Source organism: Panthera pardus, unplaced genomic scaffold, assembly GCF_024362965.1.
Source record: "Panthera pardus isolate Hobbes unplaced genomic scaffold, ASM2436296v1 HiC_scaffold_10, whole genome shotgun sequence".
Classification (NCBI taxonomy): Eukaryota; Metazoa; Chordata; class Mammalia; order Carnivora; family Felidae; genus Panthera; species Panthera pardus.
In genome coordinates this window covers 89,688,687-89,704,668 of record NW_026526655.1, presented here as the reverse complement: position 1 = coordinate 89,704,668, position 15,982 = coordinate 89,688,687, and the positions used below count along the sequence as shown (strand labels likewise).

The 15,982-nt window shown below is 35.4% G+C and overlaps 1 protein-coding gene across 3 annotated transcripts in view; it reads right to left on the bottom strand.

The window, feature by feature from the left end:
- The window catches only part of LRP1B (LDL receptor related protein 1B), a 1,871,086-nt gene that overhangs the window by 101,736 nt on the left and 1,753,368 nt on the right, over nt 1-15,982 (bottom strand). For all 3 annotated transcript variants that reach the window (XM_053909154.1, XM_053909157.1, XM_053909158.1), the window contains exons 78-79: nt 3,811-4,034; nt 2,983-3,089 (exon numbers count right to left, since the gene is read on the bottom strand). In XM_053909154.1, the coding sequence (XP_053765129.1) occupies nt 2,983-3,089; nt 3,811-4,034 (331 nt within the window). The remainder of the gene's footprint in view (nt 1-2,982; nt 3,090-3,810; nt 4,035-15,982) is intronic.

Genomic DNA, 15,982 nt, shown 5'->3' with positions numbered 1-15,982 from the left:
ACCTTATTCACATCACTACTTGAATCAAAATTGTACAGCGGTTTATTATTGACTAAAAAATCACATCAAAACACTTTGGTATTTAAAGCTCTCTATTCTCGGTTCATGTTACATTACCTATCCCATCCCCTTCTAGGTGATTCATGACTTCAAATTTCATAGAACATACCATGTGCTTCACATTGCAGCCCCTGGCTCAGAGTGCTATGTCATTTAATAAATACAACAATATCATAAGTTAGTCATAATCCCTCCTTGGTTTGTTAATGGTAAAAATCAAACTTTGAAGATAGTAAGTTCCTTTCTGAGATCTCACAGGTGATACATAATCCCCTGGGATCAACACTGGTATATTTGACTTAAAAGAACACCTTTATAAAAACTATACCGTGGTGAGTTATCTGTCCACCTTTCAAATGTCCACCTATCCTTCAAGCACGTGTTTAAATGACACCTTTCACATAGTTTTCCAGTATTAGATAGAATTTCTCTTGCCTTTTCACTCCCATGATATCATAAGGCATGTAACAATTCTCTCATTGTGCCAAAACTTCAAACTTCAAAACTTTAGTGCGTGCCTCATTTTTTCCCTTAAATATCAACTCCATGAGAAAAGGGAGTATGCCATCTTCATCATTAAACTACCCATAGTGCTGGGCAGAGTGGTCACCACATGAAAAATGTTCATTTGCACTTCACCCACTGTAGGGGATGCTGTGGTGGCCAGCTCAGATTTCCTTTAGTAGGTAGGGATACCTCTCCACTATCCACTGTTTGCAGCTAAGGAATCACACTTGCCCTCCTTCCCCAGAGATTTGTGCTCAACTGTCTGCAGCAGTCTGGATTGGGAAGTTTGAGTCCAAAGGCCAACCAAAGACTGATGGATCATATAAAAGCTGACTCCTTCCCTGTCATGGGATCTATGCTCCAAGGCACATCCCCGTGGCTGAAGCCAAAATTAGAGTTTACCTGAGACATAGTCTTTTTCTCTCTCCATATTTTACAGACATCTCCTGAATAGCACTCCCCTCATAAATAACCTTTAGAAGAATTCCTGTCTCAGGCTCCTTCCTAAGAACCCTGTGACAGGCAATTCTATAAACTGCTGCCAGAAACATTCCTTAATATGAAAATCATGTCTCACATACTATGATTATGTAAGTTGTTAACATCACAGAACTTAAAAAAAATAATTTTGGAACTTTTCTATATGTCCAAAATTAGTTAGAAATAAAAAGTTAAGACAATTAAGGTTCTTTAAAAAATGAAAACAGCGTACGAGAATATTATGCCATTTGCCTCGTCAGTAGCCTTCCATGCCTCCCCTTAAAACTGGAATAAAATCCAGTCCTTAACAGTGTGTTCTAGGTTCTATATGACCTTCACCTGGCCACCTGGGCACCCACACTTCTACCACTTTCCTGAGCTGCTCGAATGTTTCTAGGCATACTAACATTCTTGCTGTTTTTGACAAATGTTAAGCTCATCCTTAACTCTTAACTTGATTTTCACTCTGTTTGGAAAGCTCTTTGCTTACATATTCACATTAGCCTGCTACTTCTATGAAGTTCCCTTCTCAAATATCACCTTTCTAAGATGGCTTCTCTGATAATCCTGATCAAAATAGTGTTCCCCCATAAGTGCCCATTCTTTTCTATATGGCACTTATTAGTATCTGACATGACTTATGTTGTATATTCTATCCTCTGGAGGAAGGTAAGTTCATGAGAGTTGGTATTTTCAACTTCACAAGAGTAAGGACTTGTCTTCAGCATCTGGAAAAATTTCTCCCGCCAGATGGGTGTTCAATTAGTACTTGTTAAACCAGTGAATGGAGACACACTTATGTAAATGAACTAAATCCCAAAGATTGCTCCTTCCCATAAAGAGTAAAAACAATCTAGTTGAAGGAAAAATCACACAGCACATTAAAAGTTAATAAGAATATAAGTGCCGGGTCACCTCAGTGGCTCAGTCAGTTAATCGTCCCGCTTCAGCTCAGGTCACGATCTCACAGTCTGTGAGTTTGAGCTTCATGTCAGGCTCTGTGCTGACAACTCAGACCCTGGAGCCTACTCCAGATTCCATGTCTCCCTCTCTCTTTCTGCCCTACCCCCATAACACACTCTCTCTTTCTCAAAGTAAACATTAAAAAAATGAATATAAGTGCCAAATATAAATAAAATTTCAATTATATAAGATACTACAAAGCATAATGATTAAATAATATGTGATAGAGAAAATGTATTCTCTCCTTTGGTATATAGTAGGCAGGAAGCGTTGCATGTGGCATGAAATCCTTGGGGTTCCTTGCAGTTCTGAAAGTGTTTTATTGAGGAAGTGTTAAAGTTAGATGTTATAAGGTAAGATTCAGCTGGATGCACAAAAGTCAGAAGGGCAGGTGGGGAGGCAAATGGAATGGGAGAAAAACAGGGAGGCAGAAAAAACACCTGAGTTCTTGAGCAGTCCTGAGAGTACAGAGAGTCTGGAGCATAGCTTAGATGACACAACTGGGAAAGCTATTGAAGTCTGATTAAAAAGGGCTGTGAATGAAAGGGCCAGGAATCATCAATCTTCCTCTTAAAAATTATTTATATTTTCCCACCTCTTTGTCCATTTAGTTTCTGATCCTCTAGAAATAGTACCATCTACCCCAACATCATTAACTTATATTGGTAAAAACACCCTATTACACTGTAAACTGTTGAAATTCTATGCGTGTGAAATCCTACAAACGGCCTTACAACTTAGGCAATTTTCAAATAACATCCCTGTAATATCACTGGCAGTATGATAAGGCCTTGACTTTCAAGTTGGCAAAATACAACATGAAATGTTAATGACTTTCATAAAGCCATACTATAAATTATTTTATGTGCTTGTAAAAATGATCATATTGCCAACAAAAGTGCAAAGTCTTGTTACACTAATATGCCGAGCATATTGCTCCGCATTCTAGACCGTGTCAGCAACACATCATACCTGTGGGTCTTTGCAAATTCTTTTGTACTAAAATCCTTCTCAGAGTGCCATCCATGGCTGCTTCTTCTATGTGGGAGTGGTCCCCAATGACAGTCCAGTACATCATCCTGAAGAGATAGGTCAAGTTGGTTAGGTTAGAGTGCCGTTACAACCCAATTCTGCTCCCAAACACAATGTCTCTTCAGACTGTGTGCACCAGAATCACCCCAGAGTCCCTGAAAAAGCAGATTTTGGGGCCCAATTCTAAATCTATGGACTCACAAACTCCAATAGAGAGTGGGTAGTAATTAGGAGTTTTATTTAACATTTCTCTATTTTCTTTTTGGTCATTGCCTATAAATGAAAAAGTAAAAGAGTAAGAAAGGGGCAATTCAAGAAAAGGAAAGGAAATATTTGTGTTAAAATTATTTAGATTTGTTTGCACATACACCTTCATTTTTTATTGTCACAAATAGCCAAAATACTAATACTCTTACACTTAATATGTTCAATATTATGTTTAATATCTTCAAAATTTAATTTTAGGTTAACAATATTGGTTATGTGTGTATTGCAAAAATGCACCTGCAACGTACACATAAGACACATACACATACACACATAGAATGTATAATGGTGCAACCTCTCAGGAAAACATATATTTTGTGCCACCATTTGGTACGAAAAGCACATGCTTTTGTACATAAATAGAGGGATTTTTAGAAGTCTTGTGAATCTATTATATGTTGAACACTTATTACAGAAAGAAAACTACAGTAGACAGGTGGGAAAATCTCTAAAAATGGATACACATATCAAGAAGAATAAATAACCAACTCATTAACCTACCCTCTTTTAGGATTTACAGCAATAGCATAGGGTTCTCCAGCCATGTTCGTTAAGAGTCTGGTGCAGTTGGGGCCATTGAGCTGCCCTACGTTGATAGAGTACCTCAGACTAGTCCAGTGAGTGGTATAGTAACTGAACCAGTGCATTCTAGAATGATCAGTCCAATAAATATTTCCAGCAACCCAGTCAACTGCTATGTCCCTGGGCCTTTTAAATTCAGGACACTAAAAGAAAACAAAGCAAAAAACAGTGTTTTCAAAAGCAAAGCAGGGGTGGGGTGTTCTGTATTTATACATTGATATTGTATAGGAATAATATTTAACATGGTCAGGTGTTAATTATTACACAGGGTTTTTAAATAACTAAATACTTCATTTTTTTTCTTAATTTTTATAAATATCATAATTTCACAAATCTTAAGTGCATAATTCACTGGAGTTCAACCTATGACTGCCCTTGTATAACCACAATCTAGAATATTTCTACAATTGTAGAAGGTTCACCTGTGACTTCTTCTGGTCAGTATTCCTCTGTGACTAACAATAATTCTGATATCTAACAAAATAAAATACCTTAAACAAATCCATATAAATAGCATCATACTGTTCTATTCCTGGCTTATTTTACTCAATAGTGTATCTATGAAATTCATCCAAATTGTTGTGCATGTGAATTATTAATACATTTTTATTGATGGGTAATATTTCACTTTGTGAATATACCATAAATTGTTCACCATTTTACTGATGATGTCCATTTGGATTATTTGTACTTTTAGACCGTTACAACCAAAGTCATGAATATTCTTGTACTGTCTTTTGGTGGACACAAAGCATCCATTTATGTTGAATTTTTAACAAGGAATAGAACTGCTGAGTCTTATAGTATACATATGCTTAGCTTGGATAGATACTGCTAGCTTTTTTTTCAAAGAGTTTGTACCAATATACACTCTTTTCAGCAATTTAAGGAAGGCCCAGTTGTTCTGTATGCTCCCCCATACAATTTGATATAAAAATTGAAAAAGAATATTAGTACAGATACACATGTAGAAAGATACTATATTTGAACATATTTTAAGAAAAATTCCAATCTCTGCCATTTATATTAAATTTACTAGCTTGGATTTTCTGCTTAATATTGTATTATTGAATTATTGTGAGATAAAAAGTAAGAGAGTTCATTGCGAATAGACAGCAAGAAAAATAACATATGCTCTGTGCCCTTCAATTAACTTGATCACTTCGAGTAGGAACTAGTGTCATAATTAATTTTACATGGCCAGGTTTATTGTGCATAACCAAAAATGAGAAAGGATTCCCAGGGGTATTATATCAAGAATAGAAACAATTATTTGAAGGTGATTATAACTACACATGTATTCAATGTGTAAGAGCTTAATTAGGACCTGCAACCAGTGGAAATATGTGTTTTTAACACATAATAGTTTCTTGTGTGAATTACTAGTGAACAGATTTTACTGAAGGAGGAAGTGGATTTGGATTAAAAGAAGAGAAACTAAACTTCTCAAAAAGAACATGAGATGCCAAGAAACAGGAATTGCAAGCCACTGTCTGCTGTATGATTACTGGCATCTCAAGGAAGGAAATACGGCCTGAACTAAACACAGAACCCATACAGATTTCTAATGACCTTTATTATCAGACTTTCCACCTTTTGATTTAAAAGCTGAAATCATGAAATTTATAGTAACCTATTTCTCAACTGTAACAATAAATACTATCCTTCTACCCAGTGATAGCCCAGTGCTGTTAACTGAAAAGCACTCTGCAATACCATATGCTTTAGAAACACTGTATACATAATACTCATAGGTGGGTAGAATATAAATATTTGTCCTAGCCAAACCACTAGATTATTTTCAAATGTTCCAGTATCATTTAAATTAACTGTAATGTTTTTTTCTTTTCTGGCTTGGCAGCATTTAAGAGTAAACACATCAACAAATGGCATGGGCATGTCAGTGTAAGTCACAAATTTATAAATATGAGAGACAGTGGAAAAATAACCATTATAAGCTGTTTAGAATCTGCTGGAGTATATTTGCCATTTTCTAGCACTAGTAAAGCAAAACTTCAGCATGAAAAACATATGATATTGGTTGTCTAGCACAAGCATAGAAAAATACTTAGTTTCCTTTTATCAGATGTAAATATATACACATGATTTTCTGTCCTTACAGTATCCTTGCTAAAATAGGACATATTTCATGCAAAGTTACACCTTTTTGAATTCAGGATTTTCATTTTTTTTTTACTCATTCTCAAAAAAGTCTGATTATCTTTCCATTCTATACTTCTAAATCTGGACTGCAGGCAATTAAAAATCCAAAGTCTTAATTTTCATACAACACCCATAAGTTTGATTAAGTGATACTTTGTCAGGTAAGCAGGCTCGTGAAGAATCTACTAATGGCAAATTGTAGAAGGATAAATAAAATTGATGTCACATTACCAGGGTAAGGAATATGGCTTAGGGAATGGGAAAAATGTTACTTTTCAATGCTAAGCACAAGAGATACTGATGGAGATATTTAAATGTATACATTTATTCTCTGGGTCCCTGATCAAAGAATCCTTAATTTCATTCCAGTATCAACTAAAGTAATTAGAATATGGGGTAAAGGATGTCACACCCAGTAAATTCAACATATGGTCATAAATTATCAGTACAATATGATTCTCAGAGAATAATGGCATCAAGGTGAAGATGCTACCAGATGTTCATCTTCATTGACTCCTAACATACTGAATGCTCAATGATTCTCAGCACTGAAGAGAGCAGAACTGAACAGAAAAAGAACAATAACAAAAAGAAAGCAATAGGATGGTCCTATTGTCAAGGAAACTTAAGCCCAAATGAGCAAATCACCCTTTATAATGAGTTCCATGCGAATGAAGTAATCCCTCTTTATTGCTCAGTTTGACCAGGATTGTGAATGGTATTAGCCATATAAAAAGGATTCTGATACTAAATGGATATTGGCTGCGAAGTGGGAGTAGAAATTCCTGTTGGATCTTGATATAATAAACAAACAATTTGTGGAGAGGTTCAAAACCAAACAGGTGAATACAAAAAGTGGCCAAACACAGTAAAAGTAAATTTAGGTTCTGGGAGTGGAATGGAGTCTGACATGGGAAAACAGAATGGGAAAGCTAAGCCATTTGCTTCCAAAGAGGCTCAAACCAAACCAAACCAAACAAACAAACATCAGATTCAAAAGAAGAAAAAAATATAAAACTTTCATAGCCCCTTTGGCTGGCTCACTAGATACATAGCCCTGTGAGCTAGAGGCACTCAAGAAATATGTCCTATTTAAGAGACTGCAGAGACATGTGGTTACCCTGACAACAAAAGGCGTTGCTCATATTGTTGCACAAAGTGGAAGACACATTTTGACTGCTTTCTCCAGACAGATGATTTCATTCCTAATAAGCTCTCTAAATACAGAGCCAAAGTTTTGAGGCCTAAGGCATTCTTCCGTGTAGAGATATATTAGTCCAATGAATGAAACACTTAAATCTTACAGAAAAATTGGCAGCTTGATTGTAACAAAATTAGAGGTTACTACTTTAAACTACTCATCCTTTACAGCTGTGGATGGTAAGGTACTGTCATGATTCCAGCTTCAGTAAACTAAAGATTAGAAACCACAGTGGGCGCGGGGGGTGGGGGGGCGCCTGGGTAGCTCACTCTGTTGAGCCAAATCTGACTCGATTTGGGCTCAGGCCATGATCTCGTGGTTTGTAAGATCAAGCCCCGCATCTGGCTCTGTACTGACAGCATGGAGCCTGCTCTCTCCCTCTCTCTCTGCCCCTCCCCCAGCACTTGCACACAGTCTTTCTGTCTCAAAATAATTAAATAAACATTAAAAAAAAGAAGTCACTGGAGACATCTGATTTAAATCAAGGAAAGAGGAAAACTTATGAAATGGGACTTCAAGCATTTGAACCATGGAAATACTGTCCTCTTCTTAAAAAATTCCTATAGTTAGCAATACTTTAAGAAAATACAGTTAACACAAGGATAGATCACAGTAGTCACATATTTTGTCTGTGATGTTTTCTTCTGAGAAAAGAAAATCGGGTTCATTTTACTAAAGTTAATTATCCTGTAATATAACGCTATTAAAACAAAGATGTAAAGCTGCTCTAGGTGTGTGTGTGTGTGTGTGTGTGTGGTGTTTACCATACTAAGTGAAAAGTGCCTTTACATTTTTGGTCCACAATATACAAATCAGATTAAATTCTCAAAAACCAGGATATAGCAGTAAAATAATGACTATGAAAATTCTAAACATTATTAAATTACATGGCTTAATACTATTATAAAATATGTGTATATATATTATTTCTATCTAGAAGCTCATAGCAATGGGGAAATCTAAAAGAACCCAAAAAAAGTTATATTTGGAGTTAGAATGTCTAAGAGTTCCAAAAACACGTCAGGAAGGAAATTCCTGGCTTCTATCTAAAATTTATTCTGAACAATAGATTTTTTCAATCTGAATAATTTTAAAGCTATATTATCTATATTAAGACTGTATCACCTTAAAAGGCACACTATAGGCACAAACTCCTACTGGGGGAAAAGGAACTAAATAAAAGTATGTAATTCTCAGACAATTTCCCAAAAGACGACATATGTCTTTGGATTATAGACTCAATATTGTATGTGACTTTATCTTTTTTTCTTTTTAGCATATTCAGTTTTCTTTAAATTTATTCATCATTTACCACCCTCCTTCCAAAAAAAAAAAAGTACAAAACTGGCTCTCAAAACCTTCTACACACTATCAGGTAAACAAAAGATATGGAAGGCTAAAAACACATTAAATTTGGAGTCAGAAACTTGGTGTAAAACCTAATCCTAGTTTCTCTCCAAATTCTATGATATATAAAATAAAGGCTTCGGATTAGATGATCTGTAAAATTCTTCTGATTCTAAACATTGAATTATATAACAATCTAAAATATTTTTCATTCTAAGGACACCTGGGTGGCTCAGTCGGTTAAGCATCCAATTTCAGCTCAGGTCATGATATCACAGTTCATGAGTTTGACCCCCATGTTGGACTCTGTGCTGACAGCTCAGAGCCGGGAGCCTGCTTGGATTCTGTGTCTCCCTCTCTCTTTTCCCCTCCCCTGCTTGCACTCTGGCTCTCTCTCTCAAAAATAGATAAACATTAAAAAAAAATTTAAAGAAATGAAATATTATTCATTCTATATAAGCCTGCATTTTATATAGCTTTAAGGATGTACCTAATGCTAATTATGAATTTTCATGAATAGTATGTGAAAAATTTGTTAGTACTTATGGCACAATTTTGATATCATCCCCCTATGTGAATGACCTAGAATTAAGGAAGGAAGGTTTCTTCTGACATTTACAATTTAAACAAGCATAACACTTGAGATAGAAAGCAGAGTTATCTGAAAGCAGAGATTGCAAAATTATAGATTGAGGACTAATTTTAAGTTCAGGTAAAAAAAAAACCTTTTAAGTAAATTTTAACTTTAAAATTAAGATACCACTTTAAAAATTCTAGTTTGTTTTTCTTAAAAATTAAGTATATGTAAGATAGTCTATCAAAAGCAGGACAATATTCCAGAATAGCAGTCAGTCAGCTGCTGACCCTTGATTTAATGGAATGTGGGACTCACCCAGATCCCTAATGTTATGTAAAATCTGTTTCACTCATTTACCTTACCCCTATAGCTGGTTTGCAACCCACCTGTACCTTAAAGAGACACAAGAAATTGATGTTATTGGATAAATCATGTATCAATAAGAAAGGAGTTAAGACAGCAATAAACTCATAGAAAAAGAGTCACAGAAGCAAATGTTGATATGGTCTCCAGAATCTTTAAGTAAACATCTTAGGGATGAACAGTAATATTCAGTATATGTAGCATATATATGTGTATATATATATATATATATGTATATATATATACATATATATATATATATATATACATATATATATATATATATATGTGTGTGTGTGTGTGTATGCATATGTATACAATTATGTACAAACTGGGATCTTATAAATACCTCTGGTATAAATAATTTTTATAGCTCAACACCAAAAATCCAAATAATCCATTTAAAAAATGGGCAGAGGACATGGAATAGACAATTTTCCAAAGAAGATATACAGATGGCCAACAGACATATGAAAAGATGCTCAACATCACTAATCATCAGGAAAATGCAAAAATCACAATGAGTTGTCACTTCACATCTGTCAGGGTGGCTAAAATAAAACACACACATACACACACACACACACACACACACACACACAACAACAACAACAAGTGTTGGAGAGGACGTGAAGAAAAAGGAACCCTACTGTACTGTTGGTGGAAATGCAAACTGGTGCAGCCACTGTGGAAAACTATGGAGTTTCCTCAAAAAATTAAAAATAGAATGACCATATGATCCAGTAATTCCACTAGTGGGTATTTACCCAAAGAAAACTAAAACACTAATTTTAAAAGATATATGTACCCCTATGTTTACAGCAGCATTATTATTTACAAAAGTCAAGATATGGAAGCAACTTAAATGTCCATCCATGGATGAATGGATAAAGAAGATGTGGTATGTATGTATGTGTGTATATATATATGTATATATATGTGTGTGTGTATGTGTGTGTGTGTGTGTGTGTGTGTGTGTGTGTATATATAATGGAATATTACTCAACCATGAAAAGAATGAAATCTTGCCATTTGTGACAACATGAATGGATCTAGAGGATATAATCCTAAGTGAAATAAGTCAGAGAAAAAAAAACATATGATTTCCATTCATTCATATGTAAAATTCAAGAAAAAAAACAAATGAACAACAAGAGACAAAAGAAAAACTAGATTCTTAAATATAGACAACAAACTGGTGGATGCTAGAAGGGAAGTGGGTGGGAAGAAGTGATATAGACTAATCATATGATGAACACTGAGTAATGTATGAATTGTTGAATCATTATACTGTACACCTGAAACTAATATAACACTGCATGTTAACTATACTTGAATAAAAATACTGGGCTCTTATACTTCAATGTATCTCATACATCAGATTCAGATTGCAAATATATATATATATATATATATATATATATATATATATATATATGTGTGTGTGTGTGTGTGTGTGTGTAAATATACATGATACTGTTTTATATATCATTTTCCAGTCAGATTCATGAAAATTTCCTACTCTTATTACTCCCTAGAAAAACTAACAATTTGATTTCCAAGTCTAAATGGAACCTGGAATAAATAAATGAGGTCACCTTGTAGGATACTTCCTGGGCATTCAACTGACATTCTGTAGATGATAATCAATCTTTCTGTGAGCCTGTCCTTTCAAACAGTACAAGTTGGTTCAATTTTGGAAGACCTGAAAATACATTATGTATGCTAAGATCTTGCCTAAGCAAGACCAATGTTAATATAGTGAAAGTGATGTCTTCTTAATAAAGGAGCTTTCGTTCACCAGGATAATTAAGGAAGGCAGAAGAAAGAGCATGCTTCAAGATTCTGAAATGAAGTTGCAATCCTGGAAATTAAGTATGGTATATTTATAGCCAGAAAAAATGTGTGTTTGAGGGTGTATGTTCGTAGGTGTGTAAGGAAATGGGAAGGGTGTGGTATAAGAAGAGAATGGATACCGTGCAGAGGCCTATAAACCAATGATTTTTATTTGTTTTTTTTAAGTTTATTTATTTTTGAGAGAGAAAGAGAGAGAGGGAGGGAGCGAGCAAGCCAGCATGAGTGGGGGAGGGGCAGGGGGTGCAGAGCATTTGAAGCAGGCTCTTCGCTGACTGCAGAGAACTCAAAGCGGGACTCGAACTCATGAACCGTGAGATCATGACCTGAACTGAAGTTGGGTGCTTAACAACTGAGCCACCCAGGGCCCCTAAACCAATGATTTTTCAATGGAAATCCACTGGAAGGATTGAAGTGGGGAGATATGATTATATTAATGTTTTAAGATTATTTTGGCTATGGTGTGGAGAATCGCTTAAGTCTGGGGACCAGAAATGGATATAGGATAATCAGAGGAGGTTTACTCAATGGGCCTCAGAAAGGAGAATGTGGAATCATAATCTAAATTTTTGTGAGACAAAAGTAGATAAAAATGGGATATATCTAGAGATAAAAATATTTGATCTTGGGATGAATCCTGAGGATGAGAAGAAAAACTTGTAAAGTATAACTTTCAAGATCAATATACTATTCCAATGTATACCAAAGATTTTCAAGTAATTTATTGCTTGTAACCTCTTAAAAAATTATGTAACTGCTTTAGGACAGGCTCTGTTCTAGATGTTAGAATTACATACAGTAGTGGCCAAAACAGCAAAAATATCTGCCATGGGAATTTACTTCTAGCAAGGTAAGGTACAGAGTAGATAATAAACATAATAGATGAGTAAATAATACAGCAGTTTATCAAAGATATGCACTATGAGAATGGAAAAACAAAAAAAGAGTACAGTGTTGAGGATCCAGAATGGGAGGACAATAGATTGCAACTATCAGTATATCATGTATTCAGAAGATGATATTTGAGCAAATTCATGAAGGAATTCAGGAATTGAGCCATGTAGGATATCTGGCTGAAGAACATTTAGACCAAGAGAACATTCCAGAAAAGGCCTTACATTAGTAGGTACTGATGGATTTTATAAATACCAAATACCAAAGCATCCCTGGAGAAGAGTGAATAAGGGAAAAGTTAATAGGAAATGAAGTGAGAAAAGTAACAGGAGACTAGATCTCTTAAATCCTTGTAAGATATTGTGAGCAATTTATCTTTTGCAATGGGGGGCCACTACGCATCTTTGATTAGAGATGTCATGTGATCTAATTTGTGTCTTAGAAGGAGAATTCTGGCGACTGTGTGGTGAGTAAGAAGAAAAGCAAGACCAGTTAAGAGTCTATTGCACTAAATCAGAAGAAAGATGATCGTGGTTCAAAAGTAGGTACTTGCAGTCAAGCTGACATAAGGTAGTTAGTTCCTAGACAGAAGTTACATATGATTGCCTGATTTTGGAATTATGAGAGAAGAAGGATCAATATTGACTCTAAAATTTTTACTCTGAGAATCTGCAAAATGGATGTGCCATTAAATGAGATTGGGGAAGCAGCTTTTGTGAATTATGAGAGATTTATTTTTAGGCATAGTACTTTGGGAACATTTTTTAAAATCCAAAAGAAAATGCAAAGTAAGTAGTTGAACAAAACCTGATATCAATTTGGTAATTGTTAGCATGTAGATATGTGTTAAACCATGACACTATATACAATCTGTAAGGAAGTGCAGAAAGGTAGCAAGAAGAGATCAAGGTTGGGGCCTATAGGTATTCTAATATTAAGAGAGAAGGGAAAATAAGATAAAATAATAAAAGAATAACTATGTTGATGATTCATCTTACAATCATTTTGTATTTCAGCATTATTATTACATAAAATGAGGTAACAAACAAAAAATCTACCTAAAGTTTAATTGGAGAGACTGATATTATTAAGATGTAGAAAAAGGTTTCTCAACTACTGATATTTTAGTAAGAATAATTCCATGTTGTGAGAGACTAGCCTATGTAGAGTGTTAAGCAGCCTCCCTGACCTCTACCATATTCACATGATGCCAGCAGTACTCCTCAGTTGGGACAATAAAAAATATCTCCAGACATTGCCAAATGTCCCCTGGGGTGGGAGATCATCCCCATTTGAGGACCAGTGATGCAGAACCACGGACTGTTCTCTGATGTCTGCTTCCTCTATGACTTTCAGCATTTGTCAATGTCTTTAATTAATATCTGTCACAAAACTTACTGAATACTTCTTTGTCCTCATTTACTTGATCTTTGGCAGTGCTAGAAATATAATTGCAATCTCCTTCTCAAAATACTCTCTTCTCTTAGTTTCTGTGTCTCTACATTCTCTTGTATTCTCCTAATACACTTCACACTCACTGTCATCATTTTAATCTGCCTTCAGAGCTTGCTTCTGAGTGCTTCTTTACTTCACCTGTACTCTCTTCCTGGTTCTAGATATCTCCTCTATTCTTCTATTTCTGAAGGTATATCTCCAGTTCAGAGACTAAGATCAAGACTTGAATACATCACTGGCTATTTGGCAACTCACTTGGGTCTCTTACAGCCTCTCACTTAGATGTCATGACTAAAACTGAACCCATAGTTTACCATTTTCACAATCCATCAATTTGTAAAATCTAGGTCTTGAGTCCTTCCTATCCTCATTTTCTACATTCATTCTATCTGCAAACATTGTTAGTTAAACTACTCACCTCCTTCCATTTTGAGACTATAATACTGCAACCTACCACTATTTGTGTACCAGGTTGGAGCACAATCCTCCTATGTGGTCTCTTTCTGTTCCACCTTTTCCCCCACCAGATCCATCCTGTACATAAAAGTGAAATAGTTGTCTTAGACATAAATGACAGTACTTCCTCCTCATCTTTTAGGTCTTAGCTCAAATCTCCTGTCTTCAAATGGGCCTTTATTGATCACCCTATCCAAAGAAGACTTAGAATATCTGAGTTTTTCTTTCTTGGTCCATTCTGCATTTCCTGCAATATAATTTTCAAAATTGGAAGTTTTGGCATTTATTTATTTATGAGTTCACTTGACTTTGTCTTTGCTCTCCAGAATATAAGCTTTATGAAAATAAGACTCTGGGGCGCCTGGGTGGCTCAGTTGGTTAAGCGGCCGACTTCAGCTCAGGTCATGATCTCGCAGTCCGTGAGTTAGAGCCCCATGTCGGGCTCTGTGCTCACAGCTCAGAGCCTGGAGCCTGTTTCGGATTCTGTGTCTCCCTCTCTCTGACCCTCCCCTGTTCATGCTCTGTCTCTGTCTGTCTCAAAAATAAATAAACGTTAAAAAAAAAACTCTTAGAAAATAAGACTCTGTTACCATGTTACATCCCAGGAATGAACACCAAACCTAACAAACAGAACTCCTTAAATAAAGCTTTCGGTATGGAGAAAACTGGACTGGTTCACTTTAAAATGCTATACAATATATTCAATAATAGCCTCAGAATTATTAATTGTGGAATCATGTTTTATATAGTCCTTATAAAATTTATATTCAGTAAAATTTTGAGTATTGATTACCACTGTTACAGGACCATTTAACTCTACTCAGTACGTATTGCTGAGTGTCTGTCTTATGCAATCAACAATAATCAAGCCACAAAATGGCAATAATTTAATGGTTTGATAGTTTTAGATTTCTTCCAAAGTAATCATAATAAATGATTGTAATTGTTAACTGTTTGAATAAACTCAGATGGCTTGAAAAGTATTCTTGCCAAGTGAATAGACAATTTCATGATAGAGTTTATAATAATACAAATTTATAATAATAAAGAAAATAAATTAAAAAATGAAAAAAAAAACTATCAATTTCTACTAGTATTCCAAGGTCCTAAAACAAGACTTTGAAGTTTTTGCTAAAATATGTACACACATACACACACATACACTTATGTGTGGGTACATATGCACACCTAATGCACACCTAATGTGTGTGTGCGTGTGTGTGTGTGTGTCTATGTGTCTATGTGTGTGTGATGTACACACAAACCCATATATTGGGTTTGAGGTTTATAGCTACAACTCCAGTTAAAAATTGAAAGCTATTGGGGCATTTGGGTGGCTCAGTCGTTTGAGTGTCCGAGTCATTTGAGATCAGGTCATGATCTCTCTGTCCGTGAGTTCGAGCCCCGTGTCCAGCTGTGTACTGACAGCTCAGAGCCTGGAGCCTGTTTCAGATTCTGTGTCTCCCTCTCGCTCTGCCTCTCCCTCTCTCTCTGTCAAAAATAAACATTAAAAAAAATTAAAAAAAATTGAAACCTATTGGGGTGCCTGGGTATCTCAGTCAGTTAAATGTCCAACTTCGGCTCAGGTCATGATCTCACAGTTCGTGAGTTCCAGCCCCACATGGGGCTGTCTGCTCTCAGCACAGAGCATGCTGTGGATCCTCTATCTCCCTCTCTCTCTGCACCTCCCCCACTTGTGCTCTCAATATCTCTCAAAAATAAACATTAAAAAAAATTGAAACCTATGAAATAAAAGTTGGATATTTTCTTAAAAGCTTTCA